Source organism: Schistocerca gregaria, chromosome 3 (genome assembly GCF_023897955.1).
Source record: "Schistocerca gregaria isolate iqSchGreg1 chromosome 3, iqSchGreg1.2, whole genome shotgun sequence".
NCBI classification, from domain to species: domain Eukaryota; kingdom Metazoa; phylum Arthropoda; class Insecta; order Orthoptera; family Acrididae; genus Schistocerca; species Schistocerca gregaria.
Genome location: NC_064922.1, coordinates 516335777 through 516362840, shown reverse-complemented (window position 1 = coordinate 516362840; position 27064 = coordinate 516335777). Strand labels below are relative to the sequence as shown.

Here is a 27064-nt window from a genome sequence, read left to right as displayed (position 1 = left end):
AGTGCATTTCTTCAAGTATCAAGACCATTACAGCTGCAGTATGGAGCCTAACATTATTGTGGAGGAGGATGGTCTTGTCTTTTGCAGTAATATGCAGCCCTCGCCTCATTCAACAGCTCATAGTAGTAAGCAGATATCAATTGTACATCACTCATGCAAAAAATTAAGGAGTAAAATACCAGTTGAAGAAAACAGTTGAAAGAATCTTGCCAGTAGATAGTCAAGTCTTGGCTTTCACAGGGGCTGTCTCTCCTCTTTTCTCTGCGACTCCATGCTGGATTTTTTAAAACTTGGGACAGTAATTGGGGACCCACATTTTGTTGCAGGTGACAATCCTACTCAAAAATGCATGACCTTTTCTCACAAGCCTCTAACAGACCACCAAACATTTCAACTTCTGATTTGTGGTCGAAAGGTGAGGGATTCACCTGGCACACTCTTTACATAACTTTGTCATTTGTGATAAGTGCTTGACAGCTCCTATTACTTATTCCGACTTGTTCTGCAATTTCGGGTACACTCATCCATCAATCATCATCTGAACTGCACAAATGCTTTTATGTGATGTGCTGATCTGAGAACAGCAATCATGTTTGTTCCTGATTTTCCACTCATTCTCATCTTTCCTTGAACTCTTTATGGCAGGCAAACACACAAGTCCTTGGCAATGTTTGGTCCCTTAACTCTGCAGTCAATCTACTTAAAATTTCCAGATCTTACTCTTCACATGCAAACATTTTTATAATTATGCATTGCATAATGGAGGGGTGCAGCTGTTGCTCCAACATTGTGAGCATTACTGATGAACTGGTTGAGAGTGTGGATTGGCCAGTTCTCCCAATTTGTAATTTCCTTCCTCCCCACCTACAAAAACCCCCACCCTCGTCCCCACCCCCAAGCATACTAGATGGGTAGATCAGTCCTACCATTCACAGACACTCGGGAACAAAAAATACTATTTATATTTTATTCACCCTTGTACCATTTTGTTCTGCATGAATTCATTCACTAAATAATAGCATTTCAGTATCAATGCCTTGTATAGTTTTCTTTTCATTCGACCTAAATTCATCTGCTTAATTTGTTCTCTTTCAATTAACTGTATATTTTAATTTCCAAGTATTGAGGTGCTGGGCATACAGTTTGAGGTGGTGAGTGAGAAGTATAACGTTTCCTTGTTTCTTGTATTGTGTGTGAACAAAATGGCAACCCTCACATAATTCATGCTTGGTATACAAAAAGATAACAGTTTCATAAATATATATGGATGGGAGGCTTAATATTTGAAGTTTTCTAGATAATGGACAACTTGGTTCTTTATGATTTACAATCTGCATATTCCAACTGTTTCTTTTCTGTACCTTTAGTATTCACTCTACATTAGCCGAGTTTTCGCAAAAACCAATACCATACCTAATAATAAAGTCAAAGTAACTTGTGTATGCTACTTTTTGTGTGCCCATGTCAGCTGCACTTGATAGTATCTGCACAGCAAATGCAAAGCTCCTCAATTGTAGCACTACTTTCATATTTTTTTGTTTTACTTTCAGTTTTAGCACCTGTAAGCTGTCTGCCAGTCACATTTCCCTGTGCTGTTATTTCCACTCCTTTGTCATTTTCTCTGTGTTTTAATTTCAGGTATGGCACTTTTCACCCTCTCTCTGTTGTCTTACAGTGTCTGAGATGGAGAGACTGTGTGGGTAAATGTGAGTGAGGTGGGAGTTAGTGAGTGTGTGTCATTTTACAGGTTTACTCCTCACGATGTGGCAACATTTTTAGCCCTGTTATTGACATTTATTTCTTTTAATATCTGTAAGGGTGCTGATAACCTCACCATCGAGTGTGTAACAGAACTGATGAGGAGCTGATATTTAATGGTAAATCATTAACATTGAACAGAAACAGTAGCACTGCAGTTGTTCATTTGTTTGTTTAGACTTTTTGTTTCAGCCTAGTTAGCTGCTCAGTTTGGCTCCACCTGTTGCCTGTGACATGCCTCCAGAGCAGCAAGTTATGTATTTAGCTTTTCCTGTGTTTTATTAGAAGCATGTATAGCTTAAATTTCATATGTGGTTTTGTATATAAGAGGTTTAACTTCACATTTTGTTAGTGTAAATTCAGTCAGTCTGTAGCTCAACTGTCATTTCTTCTGAACAGCTAGCTACACAGTTCATTAAGGTATCAGTATCCACTGGTGGCACATCAGGAGGGTAATGAGATGTCTATCATGGTATCTGTCAGCTTTTATAGTTTACTTCTTCAGTTAGTTTTGCTAGGATGGGTAGGATATTTATATTTATGTGCAGATGCAGAAGGAGGTGGCCACAGTTCGTGAACAGTTGAATGCAGTTTTGACTACAATTAGCTGACTTCAGGCTGCTGCCTCGAGGCGTAGCACTGGCGAAAAACCTGGCGCGTCACATGGGAACCTCAGATGTTGCTTGTTTCACGCATGGCCTCTGCTGCCGATGCACTTCCTAGTATCACTGATACAGTGGAGCCACCCTCACAGCATGGTAAGTGGCAAGATGGAATGTGTTTACTTAACTTGAGCTGGAGGGCAATGTGGTGTCTGGGCATCTGGCCTCACCTATTCGCCCTTCGAGTGAACAGATGGCTATGCCTTCAGCAGGGTACGTGTAGGCACAAGCGAGAAGGGGCTTGTTAGTTACTGGGAGTTCCAACATTAGGTGCATTATGCAGCCACTTAGGAAGATAGCGTTCAGACCTGGAAAAAAGGGCAATGTGCACCCAGTATGTCTGCCAAGAGGACCTCATCTGAGATGTTGAGGCATCCTTGCATGTGGCTATCAAGTGGACAGGGTGCAGTTGTCTGCACGTTGTGGCTCACACTGGCACCAATGATGCCTGTCATGTGGGTTCTAAGGCTGTCCTGAGTTCATGGAGACAACTGCTGAAGGCATGGATTCTGGAAGGCCAGAATCTATGGAATCTGAAAGGCTTCTGGCCTCACATGCAGGGTGCAATCAGAGCTTGCAATTTTCAGCATTATTCCCAGAGTTGATTGAGGTTTTTAGGTTTGGAGCTGAATGGAGGGTCTCAACCAATGGCTTCATCAACTCAATGACAGGCTCTGCTGCTGATTTCTAGACCTGCGGATTCATGGCAGATTTCTAGACCTGCGGATTCAGGCGGGGAATTGTGAAACTCCACTTAATAGGTCACGGATGCAATAACCAAAAGAAGCTGCTACTCAGGTAAGAGAATACCTGTGGAGTGCACATGGTGTTCCTTAGGCTAGGCAGCAGTTTGAGGTACTCTGACGAACACTCACCAGTCGATACACAGATGTCACGTTTATTGCCCTCCAGGAAAGTTCTCTGAGAATATGGAAGAAATCTTGTGAATGTATTTGTGGACATTAAAAAAGCATATGACAATGTTTCTAGAAACAAGATATGGGAATATTTGGAAGACCTTTTAGGTGCCAAAGTACCTAACTGATAAAGTCAAGATGCTATACCAAAAGTGTTACACTGTGTCCAGACAGGCAATAGATAATCAGAATGGTTTAAAACAAAGAGAGGTATCTGACAAAGAAGTGCCCTATCACCTCTCCTGTTTGTAATAGTAATGGACAAGATCATAAAATCTACCAAGAAAATAGACAGCAAAGCAAATGTCCTGGTTTTTGCTGATGATAACTTCATGATTGGAACAAGACATTAAAAAATTTTGGACTAAAAATAAGTAAAACAAAGACAGTAGAAATGACCATCAACAGGTAAGGAACAACTTCAAATATATTTCTAGGAGGAGTCAAAGTAGAATCTGTTTTACATTTCAAGTACCTAGGAAGCATGATCCTGAAAGACAACACCATTAAGCAGAAAATACTCAGCAGGGCACAGAAAGCATCCAATTTTTACAGTCAAATCAGAAATCTTCTGTTGGATGATAAAATGCCATTAAAAGCAAAAGCGACGATGTACCACACATATTTCATACCAATCCTTATAAATGGTTTAGAAACAAGTACCCTACTAAACAAAGACCTCAGCAGAATTCAGGTAAGAGAAATGAGATTCATTAGAACTATGAACCAAACAACTAGAAAGCACAAAATCGGGAATGAGGTGAGTAGAAAAGTAGTTGGTATTGAGGTTCCTGTTACCAGTGTCATAAAGAAACACGGGCTTCAGTTCAATGGGCACATAATGAAATGAACAACAAAAGACCTGACAAAAGGTACCTGAATCTCGTAGGAAGAAGACAAAGAAAAACTGGATAGAGACTGTAAGATCAGATGTGGAAGAGAAAAGACACAAATGGGAAGCTGTCCTGGAACAGAAGGAGTATGAAGTCAAAAGGAGATGGCAAGCTCTTGCACACCACATCTGGGAAACTTGAGCTATCAAACAATGATGATGATGATGAGGAGGAGGAGGAGGAGGAGAAGGAGGAGGAGGAGGAGGAGGAGGAAAGTTCTCACTCTCAAATTATTCTTGGGACTAAGAGCTGGCTAAAACTCAAAGTACACAGCTCTGAGATATTTAGCGATTCATGGAACGTTTATCAGAAGGGCAGATGAGACACCATAGGAGGGGAAGTGTTCACTGCAGTTGACTAAAATATTGTCTCTATTGAGGTTGAAATTGAGGGAGATAGTGAAGTTATCTGGTCGCATATAATAGGTCTAGGCAAAACCAAGTTAACTGCTGAATTTTTTAGTGGCTACTCGATTCTGCTACGACAGTTCTAGAGTCATTGAAAGAAAGTCTATGGTCAGTACTGTGATTTTAACCTCCTAGTACAGACTCTGACATTTATGGAGTCTTTACAGGGTGTGCAGACAGACAGTCCTGTGAAGTACTTTTGAACACATTGTCCAAAAACTGTCTTGAGCAGCTAGTTCGGCAGCCTACATGCACTGTAAATATCTTGGACCTCATAGCTACAAACATGCCAGACCTCATTGATGGCTACAGTATAGAGTCAGGAATCAGTAATCATGAAGTCATCACAGCAACTATTGTTATACAAGTTAAAAAAATTCAGCTGCGGAACAAGAGGTCCTTGGTTCAAGTCTTTCTTTGAGTGAAAAGTTTAATTTTTTATTTGCAGACAATTATTAGTCCAGTCAAATTGCAGAAATACCTTACAAAAGGTGGGGTAGAAGAGAGTATTTCTTTAACTCGTTCATATGGTTGGAAATATTAGAAAACCGAGTTTTGCCAACAAAATTTCGCTTGGGAAAACTTATTACAGTGAAAAAAAAATTGGAAAATTTTGGCTTTTTCCGTTTTTTCAAAATATCTCCTTAGTTTCATTTGCTCCTATCGCTTTAACGTCTATTCTCTTTTTTAAAGAGCACAAAATTCTCTACAAATTTGATTCTTGCCATTTTTTTCTACTCCCAATATCTAAGGCGCTACAGTGCCTCAAAAAATACCAATTTTACACATTTTGAGCATAGTGGCAAGATACCTTATTTTTTTCAAACTCTTTGCATTTAGAAATGTCTGCTTGTGACTGTGTATGTGCGGATGGACATGTGTGTATGTGTGTGTGTGTGCATGCGAGTGTATACCTGTTCTTTTTTCCCCCTAAGGTAAGTCTTTCCGCTCACGGGATTGGAATGACTCCTTACCCTCTCCCTTAAAACCCACATCCTTTCGTCTTTCCCTCACCTTCCCTCTTTCCTGATGAAGCAATCGTTGGTTGCGAAAGCTTGAATTTTGTGTGTATGTTTGTGTATCTATCAACCTGCCAGCACTTTCGTTTGGTAAGTCACATCATCTTTGTTAGCAATTTCAGTGCAGTAATGTGTTCATTGTAAATGTGTGTGTGTGTGTGTGTGTGTGTGTGTGTGTGTGTGTGTGTGTGTAAGTACAATCTCTCTCTCTCTCTCTCTCTCTCTCTCTCTCACACACACACACACACACACACACACACACAAAATTACCAAATAAGCAGCAACCAGTCGCGATTGGTTGCTGCTTATTTAGTAATTTTCAAAACCAAATGTTATTGTCTAAAATGTAACATTCACTTATGTCTGAATAGGGAAAAAAAATGTTTATTTGATTATCATTCTTCACAAATGAAAAACAACAGTTTATCTATAAAATCATTAGGTAAGCTTTGTGTAATTTATGTATTAGGGAAATAAAATCAAATAAAATACTTTGACCTCTCAACTTATACTGCATCCACTTGAACACAATGTCCTCATTTGGGGACACTGTTACACTGTTGTATCCCCTCTTGGGGAGGGGGGGCGCAACTCACAATATTTTATACATCTGAAAATTCATAATTTAATTCGAAGAACTCGATAGCAAAGCCGTGTATTTTTTTTTAGGGTTAAGTCTTTGCAGGGCACTGTCTGTAATGCTTTACTTCTCAAGTTTGTAAACGAGCATGGTGATTTACAATCAAATGCCATTATGATGTCACAGAAGGTTCCTGACCCCTTACTGCTCATTTCTAATTATGTGCTTATTTTTTCAAGAAAACTGATTACTGAATCTGTGGTATTTTTCCACTGGTGAAAACCAGTCCGACTATTTAGGATAGTGGAATATTTTGCAATGAAGTTTTAGATTTGGGTAACAGCAACTTTTTCAGATATGACTGGGGAAAATTGAGATAGAACAACAATTTCCCTTGACCTCTCCTGATCCCTTTTTGAAAAATGGTTTAACTTTGGCATATTTCAGTACCTCTAGAGAGGAGCTTTCTTGAAACATTCATTTATTAGATGAGCTAGTGGGTTTGCAAGTACATTATATACAGCTTTCTTAACTTTAGTGGGAATTCCATCCCAACCTCCAGACGTTTTTATTTTGAATTCTACAACTGCATTTTCTACATTCTTCATGGAAACTTTTAAAAATTCTGGAAGGTATTCAGAACTTTCATCAAGGCCAAAGTGATCTTTTCTGATAAATGAAATCTGTATTTCTATTACATTTTAGTTCTCTGTGCAGTCGCCTTTCCCTTATACAGCAAAGTTTCTGTCCGGGGTGATTCACTTTAATTTATTTGTCACTTTATTGCCGGAGGTTCTAGATGGAAATTTTTAATTTAAGAAAACTAGAAACTGATTTAAAAAATTTTCAGATTTTATTACGATAATCAGAAGTTCATTCTCTCTCTTTTAGCTTATTACTAAACATAAAAAAATTTATTTGCCAAAGTTCCTTATATGGATTTTTGTACCTGAAATGCTCCTCTCTGCCTGTGACAGTTCATTGAACAATGTACAATGATATGAGACACCTAAATCTACACAAAACTTACCCACATCTTGATACACTGGTACATAATTAGTAAAAACTTTATTGATAAAGGTTCCTGACTGGCCATTTTCTCCGGCAATTCAAAGAAATTGTCACGAAGAAAAATAATCCTAATCCTACTCCTAATGATCCAACTCCCCAAGACACTATCCAAATTCAAACCTGCCTGGAACAGTTCCATCCTCCATCACAGGAGGACCCACCTCCTCTTCCTCAAAACCACCCTCTCCAAACCTTCCAGGAATTTCTCACTTCCAGCCTTGCCTCTCCATCTTTCTTGAAAAAACCTTAATCTTACTCTCAACATCACCACAGCTGAAGCCCAGGCTATCCATGATCTGGGAGTTGACTTATCCATCGTCATTCTTCTGGCTGACAAGGGTTTGACAACCGTGGTACTTGATCGTTGGGAGTATGTGGCTGAGGGACTGCGTCAGCTTTCAGAAAACACTACATACAAAGTTTACCAAGGTAATCCCATTCCTTATGTCCAGGCAGAGCTTCAAGGAATCCTCAGAACCTTAGCCCCCCTACAAAACCTTTCACCTGACTCCATCAACCTCCTGACCCCGCCAACATCCCACAGCCCTACCTTCTACCTACTTCCTAAAATTCACAAACCCAAACATACCGTCCGCCCCATTGTAGCTGGTTACCAAGCCCCCACAGAACATATCTCTGCCAACGTAGAAGAACATCTTCAACCCATTACATGCAGTCTCCCATCCTTCATCAAAGACACCAACCACTTTCTCGAACACCTGGAATCCTTACCCAATCTGTTAAGCCCGGAAACCATGCTTTTAACCATTGATGCCCCTTCCCTATACAGAAATATCCCACACGTACAGAGCATCACTGTGATGGAGCACATCCTTTCCTGCCGATCACCTGCCACCCTACCTAAAACCTCTTCCCTCATTACCTTAGCCAGCTTCATCCTAACTCACAACTTCTTCACTTTTGAAGGCCAGACATACAAAAATTAAAGGGAACAGCCTTGGGTACTAAGATGGCCCCCCCATATGCCAACCTATTTATAGGTCACTTAGAGGAAGCCTTCTTCGTTACCCAGGCCTGCCAACCCAAAGTATGGTACCGATTTATTGATGACATCTTCATGATCTGGACTCACAGTGAAGAAGAACCCCAGAATTTCCTCTCCAACCTCAACTCCTTTGGTTCCATGAGATTCACCTGGTCCTACTCCAAATCCCATGCCATTTTTCTTGACATTGACCTCCATCCATCTGTCCAATGGCCAGCTTCACACATCCATCCACATCAAACCCACCAACAAGCAACAGTACCTCCATTATGAGAGATGCCACCCATTACATATCAAACGGTCCCTTCCCTACACCTTAGGTCTTCATAGCAAACGAATCCTGCCCACAAATGAGATCCATCCTTCATGAAATCCTCCCCACTCCACCAAGAGTGTCTTTCCGCCATCCACCTAAACTTCGTAACCTCTTGGTTCATCCCTATGAAATCCCCAAACCACCTTCCCTACCCTCTGACTCCTACCCTTGTAACTGTCCCCGGTGTAAAACCTGTCCCATGCACCCTCCCACCACCACCTACTCCAGTCCTGTAACCCAGAGAGTGTACACAATCAAAGGCAGAGTCACATGTGAAAGCACCCACGTGATTTACCAACTGACCTGCCTACACTGTGAAGCCTTCTATGTGGGAATGACCAGCAACAAACTGTCCATTTGCATGAACGGACACAGGCAGACAGTGTTTGTTGGTAATGAGGATCACCCTGTGCCTAAACATGCCTTGATGCACGGCCGGCACATCTTGGCACAGTGTTACACCGTCCGGGTTATCTGGATACTTCCCATTGACACCAACCAATCAGAACTCCGGAGATGGGAACTTGCTCTTCAATATATCCTCTCTTCCCGTTACCCACCAGGCCTCAACCTCCGCAACTCATACCTCACCTGTCATTGAAAAACATCTTTGCCTCTGCACTTCTGCCCCAAATGACATCTCTGCCCAAACTCTTTGCCTTTACATATGTCTGTGTGTGTGTGTGTGTGTGTGCGCGCACGTTACCTGTTCCTTTTTCCTCTTAAGGTAAGTCTTTCCGCTCTCAGGATTGGAATGACTCCTTACCCTCTCCCATAAAACCCAAATCCTTTCGCCTTTCCCTCTCCTTCCCTCTTTCCTGATGAAGCAACTGCGGATTGCGAATGCTTGAAATTTGTGTGTGTTTTTATTGTATCTATCTACCCGCGCTTTCTCATTTGGTAAGTCACAGCATACCTAAAAACAAAGATTCTGTAACTTACCAAACGAAAGCGTTAGTATGTTGATAGAAACAATAACACACACACACACACACACACACACACACACACACACACACACACACACAGATTAGATTAGATTAGATTAGATTAGATTAATACTTGTTCCATAGATCATGAATACGACACTTCGTAATGATGTGGAACGTGTCAGTTTTTTTTTTTTTTTTTTTTACTTAGTTTATATCTAAAAATTCAGCCAATGAGTAGAAGGAGTTGTCATCTAGAAATTCTTTTAATTTATTTTTAAATGTTAGTTGGCTATCTGTCAGGCTTTTGATGATGTTTGGTAGGTGCCCAAAGACTTTTGTGGCAGCATAATTTACCCCTTTCTGTGCCAAAGTCAGATTTAACCCTGCATAGTGAAGATCATCCTTTCTCCTGGTGTTATAGGTATGCACACTGCTATTACTTTTGAATTGGGTTGGATTATTATCAACAAATTTCATAAGGGAATATATATACTGTGAGGTTACTGTGAGGATCCCTAGATCCTTAAATAGATGTCTGCAGGATGACCGTGGGTGGGCTCCAGCAATTATTCTGATTACACGTTTTTGTGCAATGAATACTTTTCTACTCAACGATGAATTACCCCAGAATATGATGCCATACGAAAGCAGTGAATGAAAGTAGGCATAGTAAGCTAATTTACTGAGATTCTTATCACCAAATTTCGAGCTTTCGCAACCCAAGGTCGCTTCATCAGGAAAGAGGGAAGGAGAGGGAAAAACTAAAGGATGTGGGTTTCAAGGGAGACGGTAAGGAGACTTACCTTAGGAGGAAAAAGGGACAGGTATACACTCGTGCGCGCGCGTGCCCACACACACACACACACACACACACACACACACACACACACACACACACCTATCCATACATATACAGAAACAAGTAGACATATGTAAAGGCAAAGAGTTTGGGCAGAGATGTCAGTCTTTGTTTTATAACAGAGATGATGTAACTTACCAAACGAAAGTGTTGGTATGTTGATCGACACACAGAGGGAAACATTCCATGTGGGAAAAATATAATTAAAAACAAAGATGGTGTAACTTTCCAAACGAGGAAGCATTGGTATGCTGATAGACACAATAAAAAACACACACACAAATTTCAAGCTTTCGCAACCCAAGATTGCTTCATCAGGAATCTTGAAACATGCAAGGGTAGGCTGATAAATTATATACATATAGTAGGAAACAAATAAAATGACTTTGACAAATGCTCCGTGTGGAAAATAGCTTCCCCCTCCATATGCATGTGCAGTTTGAATGCATTACTTACATTCATTGTATCTGGAGTAACCGAAGTATGATAAACAGTGTTCTATTATAGAATTTTTAACTGCTGAAAAATTTACTCCTCGTGAGATTGATCATTGTTTAAAGGTTGTTAAATGGTGAGGATGCTTAGGCCAACTGTAAAGCAATGGATAATAGAATTTCGTAGTTGCAAACCTGGAAAAGCCACAATTATTGATGAAACATGCAATGGATGTTCGATCACTTCCACAGATGGTAACCATCACAAACTTGTTGATGATTTTATTCAAAATGAGTGGCAAATCGCTCAAAAGCATGTCACGAACTATACTGGAACATCCAAGAAACATGTCAGTTTCATTACTGAGCAATAATGCTCATCCACACACCTCAGGTGCAACTGGAGAGCCTCTGCAAAACCTGAAGTCTGACCAATTCCACCAACCCTCCTTACTCCCCCAATCTTGCACCTTTCAATTTTTTTCCCCCTACACTCAAGAGCGACCTTAAGGGTAATCATTACACCCTGGGTGGCAAGGTGAAGGCAGCTTTCAAGTCCTAGATTCAAGAAAAGTCGGAAGAATTTTTTGGTGATGGAATGAAAAAAAATTGTTACATGTTCGGAGAAGTCTGTTAGATTTGTATCACAATGAAGAAGTATAAATGAGTCTCCACATGACTTGTTCTTCTGAAAAAGCTTCTTCCTAACTTGCATTTCCTGATTATGTTCAAAATTTTAATTGTGTACTCAGTGAACCAGTGCTCATTGAACAAATAACTCCAACACATTCTGACAATGGAAAATCCAGGACGGAATGTAACAATATTATGAAAAGGAAAGTTGCCACTCACCATATAGCAGAAATACTGAGTTGCAGATAGACACAACAAGAAGACAAATAAAGCTTTTGCCCAGTATGGCCTTCATCAAAACTGACGACACCCCCCCCCCCCCCCCCCCCACACACACACACACACACACACACACACACACACAGGTGCGCGAGCTCGCACGCACGCACGCACCCATGCGCAAAAGTAACACACACGACTGCAGTATCAAGCAACTGTAGGCACACTGCGAGCACCAGTACCAGTGCATGATGGAAGTGGCGACTGGGTGGAAGTCAGGAAGGGGGGATGGAGGTTAGGAGGAGGCTGGGGCAGGGGGGGGGGGGGGGGGGGGGAATAGAGTAAGGGTTAGACGGAAGGTACGGGAGAGATTAGGGGGGGGGGGGAGGGGGTTATCGAAAAAGGAGAGAAGTAAAACAAATGGGTGCAATGGTGGAATGAAGGCTGTGTAGTGCTCGAATGGGTATTGGGAAAGGTATATATGGGTGAGGACAATGACTAATGAAGGTTGAGGCCAGGTGGGTTAGGGAATGTAGGATGTGTTGCAGGAAAAGTTCGCACCTGCACAATTCAGAAAAGCTAGTGTTGGTGGGAAGGGTCCATATAGCACAGGCTGTGAAGTATTCATTGAAATGAAGGATATTGTGTTTGGCAGTGTGTTCAGCAACAGGGTGGTCCACCTGATTCTTGGCCACAGTTTGTAGGTGGCCATTCAAGTAGACAGACAGCCTGATGGTTGTCATGTCCACATAGAACGCAGCACAGTGGTTGCAGCTTAGCTTGTAGATCACATGACTGGTTTCACAGGTAGCCCTGCCTTTGATGGGATAGGTGATGTATGACTGGACTGGAGTAGGTGGTGGTGGGAGGATTTATGAGACAGGTCTTGCATCTAGGTCTATTACAGGAGTATGAGCCATGGGGTAAGGGGTTGGCCACACGGGTTGTGTAAGGATGGATGAGTATATTGTGCAGGTTCAGTGGACGGTGGAATACCACTGTAGGAGGGATGGGAAGGATGGAAGGCAGGACATTTCTCATTTCAGGGCACGACGAGAGATAGACAAAACCCTGGAAGAGAATGTAATTCAGCTGCTCCAGTCCTGGGTGGTACTGAGTTACTAGGGGAATGCTCTTCTGTGGACAGACAGTGGGAGACTGGAAAGAGAAGACATGTGAGATTTGTTTCTGTACAAGGTTGGGAGGATAATTACAGTCCGTGAAGGCTTCAGTGAGACCCTCGGTATATTTCGAGAGGGACTGCTCATCACCACAGATGCGATGTCCACAAGTGGCTAGGCTGCATGGAAGGGACTAAGCTGTTGAAGTGGAGGTATTGCTGGTAGTTAATGGGTCTGATATGAATGGAGGTACTGACAACCATTTTTGAGTTGGTCAACATCTAGGCTGGCAGCTTGTTGGGTTAGGCTGGCAGCTTGTTGGGTTCAGTAGGACCAGGTGAAGCAAATAGGGGAGAATTTGTTGAGGTTCTGGAGGAATGTGGATAGGGTGTGCTCACCCTCGATCCAGATCGCAAAGATGTCATCAACGAATCTGAACCAGGTGAGGGGTTTTGGAGTCTGGGTGTTTAGGAAGGATTTCTCTAGATGGCCCACGAATAGGTTGGCATAGGATGTTGCCATGTGGGTGCCCATAGCCGTACCCCAGATTTGTCTGTAGGTAATGCCTTCAAAGGAGAAGTAATTGTGGGTGAGGATACAGTTGGTCATGATGACTAGGAAGGAGATTGTTGGTTTGGAATACATCGGGTGTGGGAAAGGTAGTGTTCAATAGTAGTTCAACCATGGACATTAGTGATGTTAGTGTCAAGAAGGGTGGCATCAATATACACAATCCACAACATTTTCGCCCATCCCTACACAGCGCCTGCTCCCAACCCCTTACCCCATGGCTCATACCCCTGTAAGAGACCTAGGTGCAATACCTGTCCCATACTTCCCCCACACCACCACTTACTCCAGTCCAGTTACAAACATCACCTATCTCATCAAAGGCAGGGCTACATGTGACACCAGTCATATGCTCTTCAAGCTAAGCTGCAACAACTGTGCTGAATTCTACATGGACATGACAACCAATAAGCTGTCTGTCCACATGAATGGCCACTGACAAACTGTGGGCACAAAACAAGTGGAGCACCCTGTTGCTGAGCATGCTGCAAACATGACATCCTTCATTTCAATGACTGCTTCACATCCTGTGCCATGTAGATCCTTCCCACCAACACTAGCTTTTCTGAATTTCCCTGCACACATCCAACTTTTCCGTAACCTTCCTCGCCCCAACCTTCATTAGTCATTGTCCTCACCCATCCAGTCACTTCCCTGTTCCCATTCCAGCACTACACAGCCCACATTCCACCATTACTCCCATTCTTTTTACTTCTGTCCTTTTCTGCTACCGCCCCCTCCCCTCCCCTCCCCTCTGTCTAACCTGCAGCACTTAAATGTCTGCCACCCCTACCCTACTATCCCACCCTCCCTCCCTAGCCTACTCCTTACCCCCACCCAGTCATCACTTCCATCATGCACTGATGCTGCTGCTCACAGTGTGGCTACAGTTGCCTGAAACTGTAGTTGTGCATGTGTGGGGAGGGGGGGGGGTCTATTTTTGACAAAGGCCTTACTGGTTGAAAGCTTTATTTGTGTCAGTCTTTTTGTTGTGCCTGTCTGCAACTCAGCATCTCCAATATTGACACATTTTGACAGAATATTTCCAATCCGTCTATTTTAGAGCTTTTCTTACTTGAAGTATCAGTACTTAAGCCATTTATATTCCAGTGCATAATATATCCTGTTTGACTATTGTCTATAGTCTCTATCATGTTCCTTTCCAAATAATGGTTTGGCTTTGTCTTTCTTATTGCATGTTTTATCACCCTATCAGTAGTAACCAGTTTCATTTATTTTTTATAATGTGGCAAGGATCTGAGAGCACTTTCCTAAATTTTTTAGGCCTATCATTTCTTGATGTAAATCACCTTTAGGAAGACACTTTGCACCTAGAAATTTGGTTGGGATCAATGTATAGACTCCTAAATTATTGCTTTGTTCTTTAATATTGCCTTTACTTCTATGCACACAGCTGTCACACTCTGACCTCCACACACAATGCCATTCATTATCACTCCAAGTCAAGTAGGTGCTTCTGACCAAATGAATTAGATTCTGTAGGTGGTTATGATTTTCTATATTGGAATATGTTCCCATATGGATAGAAACACCTGTGAGATTCCTGTTACAGCTGTCTGTTGCACTTTCTCTGAAATTTAATATGTAATTGTTGGGTCCTGATTCTTGGTTGAATATCTATTTTGCTGTTTGGCATGACAACATTTTTTTTTTTTTTAAACAAGGAGCAGCCTATACTGAAGAATTCACTTTCAGCCTTGAGATGCTTGTTTTTGTCTTTGGTCCACTCATATTTCTTTAGCTCTTTCACAACTTCAGTTTTTCTCTCTCTTCTCTAATGGCAAAACTGAGTTGTTTCACGATCGATGATTTATATCACTCCATGTATATGCGGATTTGCATTTAATTACCACCAGAAATTTTTCACAAGCAAGGTGGTTTTCACCTTTAAATGCAATTATATCAAAACGTGTGAATAATGGAATTAAGAACCAAACATTTTTAATAATATTGGAGATTGGCTCAAACATTCAAAATGCAATAAAGGAAGAAGCATATGAAACAGCAAAGTTGGCATAAAGTTATCAAACAAAAGCACAAGGCACATGTGATGTACCAAACAAACCTTACCCACAAGCAACTATGACAAGTACAAAAGAATAAGAATTTAATAAAAGAAAAGGGGGATGTTAGGATTTCCCATCAACAACATTGTGATTGCTCCATTAACAACATGTGACACCCCCATAATTTTTTTACAATTTTGCTTATTATACAGACTTACATAACAGTTGTTTGATGTTTATATTTGATACATTATTATGAAAAGGAAAGTTATCTTGTATAGACACCTTTTATTAACGTGACACGTTCCACATCATTACGAATTGTCATATTCATTATCTATGGGACAAGTACTAATCTAATCTAATCTAATCTAATCATATAGCAGAGATGCTGAGTTGCAGATAGGCACAACAAAAAGACTGTCATTAATAAAGCTTTTGGCCAGTAAGGCCTTTGTCAAAAGCAGACCACACACACACACACACACACACACACACACACACACACACACACACACACACACGAGAGAGTTGCGTTTGCATGCGCACGTGTGTGTGTGTGTGTGTGTGTGTGTGTGTGTGTGTGTGTGTGTGTGTGTGTATTTTTGATTATGGCCTTACGGGCCAAAAAGCTTTATTTGTGACAGTCTTTTTGTTGTGACAATCTGCGACTCAGCATTTCCACTGTATGTTGAGTGGCAATTTTCTTTTTCATAATATTGTTACATTCCATCCTTGATTTTCCATTGTTTGATTTATACTTGATACATGGAAGATTACATTTGATGGGTAAAATAAATGACACCTAGGTGAAAATATTATAAATAAAAAACTACACTGCCAAATCAAATCACATCCCCATTGTTCATTATGAGGTGGTGTTTATCTAGGAATTAGATAGGAAGAAGTTTCAAAAATATCTTCAACTAGTAGACAATAGCAGATAAATGCCATAAAGAAATAGAGAACCTCCTTAGAAAACATCAAGAACTGTCTTGCAGTTCATAAACTAAAAATTTTGTTTGGACCCCCTACATAGTCATCATGCAGAGATCATGATCCAATATATCAGGGTTTTTCTGTTTAACAAGTACTTACTTAATTTTCCACAGTTAAAAGAGGCATTATGCAAATAAATAAGCAAACTGATTCTTACTTTCCTTTCCTTCATATCACTATTAATTTGTAGCAAATATTTTGTTATTTGTCTAAAACCTTATTCTTTCAACAAGCAGTTCAACTAACACAGTGGCATTTTAAGAGTACATGTTGCAAGACAGGTCCATATATGTTACACAACAATGTTCACAATGAACATTTCCATTTAGCAGTTGAATATACGTGATAGTGAAACTTCCTGACAGACTACACATTAGTGTTTATTCTGCTTGAATCGGAAAAATGCATAGTCCTGCTGGCTGACAAACAATTAAAACAGCCTGGAATTTTCAAGAGTAAATTAATTTTGCTAAGAGAAACTCTTGTGAAGAATATTTATTTGGCAGTACTGTGAATCAAAACACCTGCCCTCTGCCAATTTAAATAGAGCTTACTATAGTAAAATTACCCCCCCCCCCCCCCCCTCCCTCAGAATTTTGTAATAACACCATAACATATTTGAGATATTTGCTAATTTATATACACCAAGCTGATATTACTCATCCATAGTCCTCCGGTTTTATCCTTGTAACGCATTTATATATTTTAGCATGCACTTACTTTGTGAGAGTGATGAAGAATGGCGAACGTCAAGTGGACGACGTGGCCAGTGAGACATATCCAGTAGGCGTTCACGGGCTGAAGACATTGCCACCAGTCTTTGCTGCAAAGGGTTAATGTATGTATCCATCCACTCAGAAACAGTATGTTCATCATAAATCTCAGAAAGTGCTTTTTGAGCATCACGAGATATATATTTTAATTCTGCCAACATTCGGTCCACCTCTGCTGTTGCATGTTCCACCTGTAGAATAATAATACATCAGATTTTGTTTAAAGATGAGTGTGCATGATTTAATGGTCATCAGATGTTTGAGACAGACATGTATCAGTGACTGCTGTACATATTTTTTAAATGATAATGGAAAGTACTAGATGGTGCTGTAGAAAATCGGACAATGGAAAATCCAGGATGGAATGTAACAATATAATGAAAAGCATAGCTGCTACTCACTATATAGCATCACAGAAAGGCACAACAAAAAGACTGTCGGAAAGTTAGCAAAACGGCCTTTGTCAAAAATAGATAAAACACACAAACGTACATGCAAACATAACTCACGCACAGACGACCACAGTCTCTGGCAGCTTGAGCTGCCGATGAATGTGGTCAAGTGTATATATCTGTGTGTGTGTGTGTGTGTGTGTGTGTGTGTGTGTGTGTGTGTGTGTGTGTGTGTGAGAGAGAGAGAGAGAGAGAGAGAGAGAGAGAGAGAGAGAGAGAGAGAGAGATGTATATTTTCACAAAGATCCTGTTGGCCAAAAGATAACTTTCTGACAGTCTTTTTGTTGTGCCTTTCTGCGACTCAGCATCTCCGCCATGTGGTGAGTAGGGACTATCCTTTTCATTAGATGGTGTTGTACATATTTTTAAAATGGTAATGGAAAATACTAATGGAAGACATTAATGGAATGAGCATAAAGAAAACATTGAGAAAGGATAGGTGTGCGAGAGCACCCTTCGATGCATATGTGAGCGAATGGCTACGCAGGGATGGCTACAGGACAAATTTAAGGATTTAGATGCATATATCACTAGGGGTAAGATAGATACTGCCTCCAGGAAAATTAAAGAGACCTTTGGAGAAAATAGAGCCACTTGCATGAATATCAAGAGCTCAGATGGAAAACCAGTTCTAAGCAAAGAATGGAAAGCAGAAAGATGGAAGGAGTATACAGAGGGTCTATACAAGGGTCATGTACTTGAGGGCAATATTATGGAAGTGGAAGAGGACATAGATGAAGATGAAATGGGAGATATGGTACTGTGTGAAGAGTTGGACAGAGCACTGAAAGACCTAAGTCGAAACAAGGCCCCGGGAGTAGACAACATTCCATTAGAACTACTGACAGCCTTGGGAGAGCCAGCTACGACCAAAATCTACCATCTGGTGAGCAAGATGTATGACACAGGTGAAATAGTCTCAGACTTCAAGAAGAATATAATAATTCCAATCTCAAAGAAAGCAGGAGTTGACAGATGTGAAAATTACCAAAGTATCAGTTTAATAAGTCACAGCTGCAAAATACTAACACCAATTTTTTACAGTTGAAGGGAGAAATTGGTAGAAGCTGACCTTGGGGAAGATCAGATCGGATTCCATAGAAATGTTGGAACACGTGAGGCAATACTGACCCTACGACTTATTTAGAAGATAGATTAAGTAAAGAAAAACCTACATTTCTAGCATTTGTACACTCAGAGAAAGCTTTTGACACTGTTGACTGGAATACTTTTTTTTCAAATTCTGAAGGTGGCAGGGGTAAAATACAGGGAGCGAAAGGCTATTTACAATTTGTACAGAAACGAGATAGCAGTTGTAAGAGTTGAGGGGCATGAAAGGGAAACAGTGGTTGGGAAGGGAGTGAGACAGGGTTGTAGCCCATCTCCGATGTTATTCAAGCTGTATATTGAGAAAGTAGTAAAGGAAACAAAATAACAATTAGGAGTAAGTATTAAAATCCATGGAGAAGAAATAAAAACTTTGAGGTTTGCTAATGACATTGTAATTCTATCAGCGACAGCAAAGGACGTGGAAGAGCAGTTGAATGGAATGGACAATGTCTGGAAAGAAGGATGTAAGATTAACATCAACAAATCAAAATGAGGATAATGGAATGTAGTCGAATTGAGTCAGGTGAGGCTGAGGGAATTAGGTTAGGAAATCAGACACGTAAAGTAGTAGATGAGTTTTACAATTTGGGAAGCAAAATAACTGATGGTGGTCGAAGTAGAGAGGATATAAAATGTATACTGGCAATGGAAAGGAAAGTATTTCTGAAGAAGAGAAATTTGTTAACACCGAGTATAGATTTAAGTGTCATTGAGTACAGATTTTCTGAAAGTATTTGTATGGAGTGTAGCCATGTATGGAATTGAAACATGGACAATAAATAGGTTAGACAAGAAGAGAATAGAAGTTTTCGAAATATGTTGCTACAGAAGAATGCTGAAGATTAGATGGGTAGATCACATAACTAATGACGAGGTATTGAATAGAATTGAGGAGAAGAGGAATTTGTGGCACAACTTGACTAGAAGAAGGAACTTGAGTAGAAGAAGGGATCGGTTGGTAGGTCACATGTCCTGAGGCATCAAAGAACCACCAATTTACTACTGGAGGGCTGTGTGGAGGGTGAAAATTGCAGAGGGAGACCAAGAGATGAATACACTAAGCAGATTCAAAAGGATGTAGCTGGCAGTAGGTAGTGGGAGATAAAGAAGCTTGCACAGGATATAGTAGCATGGAGAGCTAAATCAAACCAGTCTCTGGACTGAAGACCACAACTACAATAGGTTCCTCAACAGATGAACACTTGTGGAACCTTCCACTTTGTTCACAGTGCTGCAGGCTGCCAGGTTGAAATGTAACTTGGAGAAATCACAGTTTTTTTTCCAACTGTCTATTATCTATCTTGTTTCTGAAGTCTCGCATGCTGCCATCACACCTTTACACCAGTATGTCGATGCCATTACGGCTTTGCTATATCATACCAATGACAAACATAGCAGGCCTTTCTCAGCAAGAATGCATGCATACTACTGTAAATTTCTTCCTTAAGCAGCAGCAGCAGCAGCAGCAGCAGCAGCAGCAGCTCAGTCACTTCATGCTCTCTTGTGTAAAGATGTTCCTTTTCACTGGTCACCCAACTGCAAGTGTGCTTTTATTGTATTAAAGTCAAAATTACATCCAGCACTGTGCTTTGTTACTTTCAGACTGGGCTAATGGCCTGTTTTAGCCACCAACTCCTCCCAGTATGGCCTTGGGGCCATTCTCGCGCACAAACATGCAGATGGTTCTGAATGCCCTATTGTGTATGCTTCCAAAACTCTGAATCACACCTAATAGTGCTACTTACAGATATAATAAGAATCCCTTGCTCTTGTGTACAGAATCAAAAAATTTCACATTTTTATAGTTCTAAATTTCATTTTATCACTGATCACAAACCTCTAGTTGCCCTTGAAGTGTTAAATGTCGTTTAGGCAAACAACATTTTCACATTACTTGTGTAGTACAAGGAAAGATGATCATGACAGAATGATATTAAGTAGGGAGTAAGTCACCAAACATATACTGAGCATAGGTGTTTGTTTTTATATGCATAGACACTAAACGAAAGGTGTAGAATATGAGAGAACGACAAGGTGTGGCGAGAAGTAAATGAGTTCACCTGCTGTGGGTGAGGCCTTCTATGCTTTGGTGCCTTGACCATCAAGCAATAACACTCTCCAAGAATGAAACCAAAAGACAAGATAGGTTTGCGACAAATACAATATATTGTATTCTTCGATTTCAAGTTGCACCTTGAGGCACATGTCTTATGAAAAGTTGTATTCTACACTAATTCATGAGTTACTCTAATGATATGTACACTCACTCAAGGAAATATATGTTTGTAAACATAATACATGAACTTTTTCATGACATGAGTAGAGGTTATCTTCTTTTGCTATAATAACAGCTGCAAGATAAGAAGAAGTCAAGCCTTTCCTTAGCTACATACAGGATTTCAAAGGCACTGACTAGCAGGACCTCTACTTCATGAGAATCAGCTAGGATGATTGGCTTAAAAAAGAAAAAAAAAAGTAAGTATGTCAGATATTACATTGGGTGACACGTATCATTTAGTGTTCCGACTCAGCTTCACCTACAAGGTTCAAGCCAGGAGCTCCATAAAGCCCTTAATCAACAAGAACAACAGTTCATTTGGTGACCATGACACAAGGTACAAGAGAATTTGATTACAGAGACACAAAAAAGAGACAGAACTTTTAATAAGACTGTTGTATCAAATTTTAAAATAAACAATTTGGTATTAGTGTGTGATTTTCATTACAGCTCAAATTTAAAGAAGGAAATGAGCAAATTTTTTCAACATTGTAGTAGACCTTCTAAATATCTATCATTTTGATTTGCAGCTCCTTGTATTGGTCATGTTTGCAGTTAAAATTGTTGGATGTGAGGTCCGTCAGTTATGCAGCCCTTCTAAAGTGCAGAATGTACCACATACAAAAGCAGTATATCTAAGAGAACCTGATACAGGGAAAGATAAAGGATGATATTATTAAAAAATTTAAGGCCCCAAAAATGTTCACACCATTTAGTCCGAGTTATATTGTTTCCATATTTGTAGCTTAGTTTTCTCGAGGACAGTTTCTATCTTCTTTGACCATTCTATTATTTTTTTATTAATATTACACCTTTTACTACCACTTCTTTCAGAAATAGAGCTATTGGCAGAAAATACAACCCCTATCACCTGCACACATAGCATATAGTGTTTATTCAATGATAATTGCATCAGTACATTTACGAAGATAGCCATGAGCTTAGTTAAGAAACTTAATTATAAATTAACATTTCAAGAAATATTTTGAAGGTGTCCAATGTACATGTAGTATACAAAAGCAAAGAATGAGAATGATTTTAGTCCTATTATCATTCTTTAACCCACAATGTCTCTGCATAAGCTCTGAATACAGTCACCTAAATTTTCTGGAATTCAGAATAAGAAGTTACCATGGAACTTTGATTTTATGTTCTCTAACTTTACATTGTTTTTTCCGATTCTATGTTATAAGGTGGATAGATCACGTAACTAATGAAGATGTATTGAATAGGATTGGGGAGAAGAGAAGTTTGTGGCACAACTTGACTAGAAGAAGGGATCGGTTGGTAGGACATGTTTTGAGGTATCAAGGGATCACCAATTTAACATTTGGGGGGGGGGGGGGGGGGGCAGCGTGGAGGGTAAAAATTGTAGAGGGAGACCAAGAGATGAATACACTAAGCAGATTCAGAAGGATGTAGATTGCAGTAGGTACTGGGAGATGAAGAACCTTGCACAGGATAGAGTAGCAAGGAGAACTGCATCAAACCAGTCTCAGGACTGAAGACCACAACAACAACAACAACAACAACAACAACAACATGTTATAAATTCATACCCCATGTAAAACACCTGTAAGGTCAATGCTAAAAATTGACCGATTTTACATTTCCTCCTGGGAAGTTGTACTTCCATTCTACGTTCTTAGTCGACATCTCGCTTGACTTTGTCCTGTTTTCTTCCTATTGACATTTGATGTGATTGAACAAGTTATAAGTGGCACAAAAGACAGACAGTTCACACTGTGGGTGGTGGCAAAGATAAGGGAATATTTTAGGCCGTTGCAGACAGGGGAGATGTGAGAGAGGAAATGCTGATGTAATCCACGATTAGCGTTTCCAACCAAATTTGCAACGTTTAGCATCATCACACAATTATGATACAACTACTGCTAAGTTGTGGCAGCAATGGAAAAACAGAGCAATCAAGACAAAGTGTTCTGGACCGAGCGAATACGTGATGAACAAGCCTAACTAGCACTTTTTCTTAGGCTACTTATAACTCTGTCTTGCCTTTTGCATGTATTTCTGATGTACTGTATTCAGAAACAATATCAGTTGTCACCCTTTTAAATTCAAACACACTGTCTTGAAGAATATGCTCTGTCAGAATCAAAGAAACATCCGTTTCCAGCTAGTGAGCTCTTATTGGCTGGAGTCTTGTTATGTCACTCAACAGCCAGTGCAGCCACCACACCACAAACATTCAAAATTCCTTAAGTGGTGGATTATAAAGCATAATAGGCACAGAAGCTATAAGTCAAAGTTGGTGTTAGAATTTTATTCTCCTCCTCCTAGGTAACAATTTTACGAACACTCATAACGTCAACCAACATAACCAAATTGGAAATCTGTAAACAAACAAGAAAGAAATTTCAAAATTTTATGTCATATAATACACCTATTAAGGAAAAAAGTGGGTTTTGCCACCAGTAATACTGTAGGGTATATAATTGAAAAGCGTCACTTTTGTCAATGATGCACGAGTTAACTGAGCCACTTCTCAACATACTACTGTAGAAATTATACCTTCAAACATGCAGTTTTGAGAGTTCTACCATTTTATGTTCACCACAAAAATTGCAAAAATTTAGAGCCTACATGTTGAAATGGATTGAAAACTGTGAAATATGGTGAAAACTGCTAGATATATTGAAGGGCAAATATATCCTCTCTTCCCATTACCCACCAGGCCTCAACCTCCACTAATTTCTAGTTGCCGCAACTCATACCTCACCTGTCATTGAAAAACATCTTTGCCTCTGTACTTCTGCCTCAAATGACATCTCTGCCCAAACTCTTTGCCTTTACATATGTTTGCTTGTGTCTGTATATGTGCAGGTGTACACGTGCGCGTGCGAGAGTGTATATCTGTCCTTTTTTCCCCCTAAGGTAAGTCTTTCCACTCCCGAGACTCTCCGTTAAAACCCACATCCTTTCGTCTTTCCCTCTTCTTCCCTCTTTCCTTATGAAGCAACCATGGGTTGCTAAAGCTTGAAATTTACAACAGCAGGATTGCATTGGCGGGTATTTCACGTATGACGACAACAATAGACTAACAGTTTATTTTTATTTTTTAAGGTTTAAGTAAATGACATGTTAGTCACACCATACATTGCAGGGAAGAAGAGTCCATAGGGGTTGGAAGACAATACAAACTGATGGCATGCTAACATGCATAGACAAATAAGACACAAGAGCTTAAGCGGTAGCAAGAGAACGAGAAGGGCTCATAACTAGTTTTCAACATGGAGTAAGTCCATGAGGAATAAATTTTAATAACAGGAGAGAAGTGCTAACATTATGCTAGTGTACTCACAAGAAATAGCTGGAATAAAATCTCTTATATTGTCCAAATCTAGTAATTATAAGAAAGTAAAGGATAAGCTATAAATATCAGTAAGCAGAAGCAAGATACATAAGCATGAAAAATATGTGTACGTAGATATAACCGATCAGAAGAGAGGAGTTAAAGATATTTAGATAGAGAGCAACCAGGTAATGTCAGCAGAAAGCCACTATGAGAGAAACCTATCATTTAGAGTAAGAAAAGATAGAAAAAAGGGATCTAGTCACTATGTTAACTGATGAAGTTTAGGTGGGGCATACCCAAATAGCGGATGTGGTATAGGAAAGGAAAAGGGTAGGGGATCCATTGGAGGAATGACCTGCACCATTTAACATAGGTAGGAGAGAGGTAAGGTTAGACCGACTGGTCGAAGTGATGGTCTATACCTTGATCAGGTGAATCCACTGAGGGAATGACCTGTACCATGTACTTCTTTAGGGAAATAATGGTACACACACTTCTATAATGGTGTAGAGGTTTTACACAGTGACTGCTCTTAGAAGGAGTGTAAGTGCAGTGAATACAGAAGTATGAATCTGTATAATGACTGGTGGTCATGATATAAAAGTTTGCTCCAAACTAGTTCTATAATCGAATAGACTTACCCGACAGAAAAGACAAAATGGTTGGAACAGTAATGTCCCATGCCTGTTGACTAGAGCCTGTGTTGAGATTTGACTCTAGGGACCAAATAGTAGGTATATACCCAAGAAGCAACTCCTCAGGTAATAAAATATGAGAAAGAGTAGAAGGTAACTAGCTATGTACATATAGAAGACATAAACAAGAAACACTCAAGTATACTGGCTTGAAGGCAATACATTGTTAAATAAAAAGAAAAATTCATAAGTAAGTTTAAGAAGTTTATTTAAGTTGGATCGTAATACATGTATATATTAATGTGATATATTGCTATATATAGAGACTGATCATTGGAGGACAATTTCATGCATCAAGCGAAGTAAATAAGATGGAGATACACAAGTAGCTCAACATGCACAATTTACATAAAATGAAATAACAAAACCAAAAAAACTTGCCATAAAAATTAAGTTTTATTCCCGTTTAAAGAAGGGAAACATATCAAGTGTTATTAAGTAATTAGCTGGTTATAGTTGTACGTTAATGAGAATCCTTTTTTTTTTTTTTTTGAGACTGTAAGAGGTCCCAATATCTTTCCTTTAAGTGGGGTTACATGAAGTGTTATCTGCCATTTATGGAAACAACATTTCACTCTCCTCATGTAGTACAAGGAAAGATGATTGGAAGAGAATAATATCAAGTAGGAAGTAAGTTGCAGAACATGTACTGGGCATGGGTGTTTGTTTGCATATGTGCAGGGATTAAACGGAATGTGCGGCATACGAGAAAATGGCAAGGTGTGACAACAAGTAAACAGCTTCACCTTCTGCGGGCGGAACCTTTTTCGTTTAGGTGTCGCAGCTTCATGGTGGCTTGACCATCAAGGAGCAACCACTCTCTCAGAAAAAAGACAAGATGGGTGCGTGACAAATCTTTGATGTCATGTTCAGCCTTCGAGGCATATGTTGTATGAAAAGTTGTGTACTACCCTAATTCACAAGTCACTCTATGATTTACACACCCATTCAAGAAAATATATGTTTGTAAAAGTAGTGGACATGCTTGTGCTTTTTTGTGATATGAGTAGAAGTTATCTTATTTTGCCCGAATAACAGCTGCAGAATGTAAAGAAGTCGAGCCTTTCTTTGGCTACCCATAGGACTTCAGAGGCACTGATTAGCAGGACCTTTACTTCAAAAGAATGAACTACGGAGACCGGATTAAAAAAAAGGGTAAATACATCAGATATCGTGTTGGGTGACAGATCTCATCAAGTGTTCAGACTCAGCATCAACTGCAAGGAGCGAGCCAGCAGCTACATAAAACTTAAACCAAGGAGGGAAACACTTCACTCTTTTCCATCCTTCAGCATCTTTACCGGAAAAAGCAGCCCATCGCTTGCAATACTAGGCTCTGTTTTTGTCACGCTATAGCTGTGAGATTCATTTCCAACCACCAGCACATCATGCTAATGCGGATGCTCTTCAACGATTACCAAATGGCCCTGATCCAGCATTTGATCAGAATGAACTCTTGTGTTACCATTTAGACATCGAAGCCCAAAACACTGTGGACAGTTTTTCCTTTACCAGTTCCTGGATATCAGCAGCTGTCATGGCTGATCCTACCTTACGTCAGATTGTTCAATTTCTTCAACACAGCTCGCCAGATAAACAACTGTGTTGAGAATTGGTCCCTTGTGTAGTTATGCTCTCCGTCACCTCTTATCAGTACTTGATGGGGTGTTAGTGATGGCTACTGAAGAGTCGGTACTCAAGGTTGTGATCCCATCTGCATTGTGGCAGATGTCATGCACCTTATCTACCTCAACCACTGAGGTGTTTTTTTGTACAAAATTGCTGGCCGCAACCACGTGTTTTGGCTGGGTATTGACAATCTAATCACATGTGTTGTGTCACCCTGTCATAGTGCATCACCCATCAAGCAGCACCACATGCCTCTTTTTCCCCATGGCCTGCCCTCCAGTGCCCCTGGGAATGTATTCAAGCTCATTTTGCGGTTCTCTTCCTTAACTCCTTCTGACTTGTAAGTAGTTGACGCTTTCTCAAAATTTCCTTATGTGCTTCACCACCCACC

The 27064-nt window shown here is 40.1% G+C and overlaps 1 protein-coding gene across 1 annotated transcript in view; it reads right to left on the bottom strand.

Moving 5' to 3' along the window:
- LOC126356175 (hexosaminidase D-like) overlaps positions 1-27064 on the bottom strand; it is a 109324-nt gene that overhangs the window by 16371 nt on the left and 65889 nt on the right. The window contains exon 6 of the mRNA XM_050006937.1: positions 17144-17387. Coding sequence (XP_049862894.1) covers positions 17144-17387 — 244 coding nt within the window. The remainder of the gene's footprint in view (positions 1-17143; positions 17388-27064) is intronic.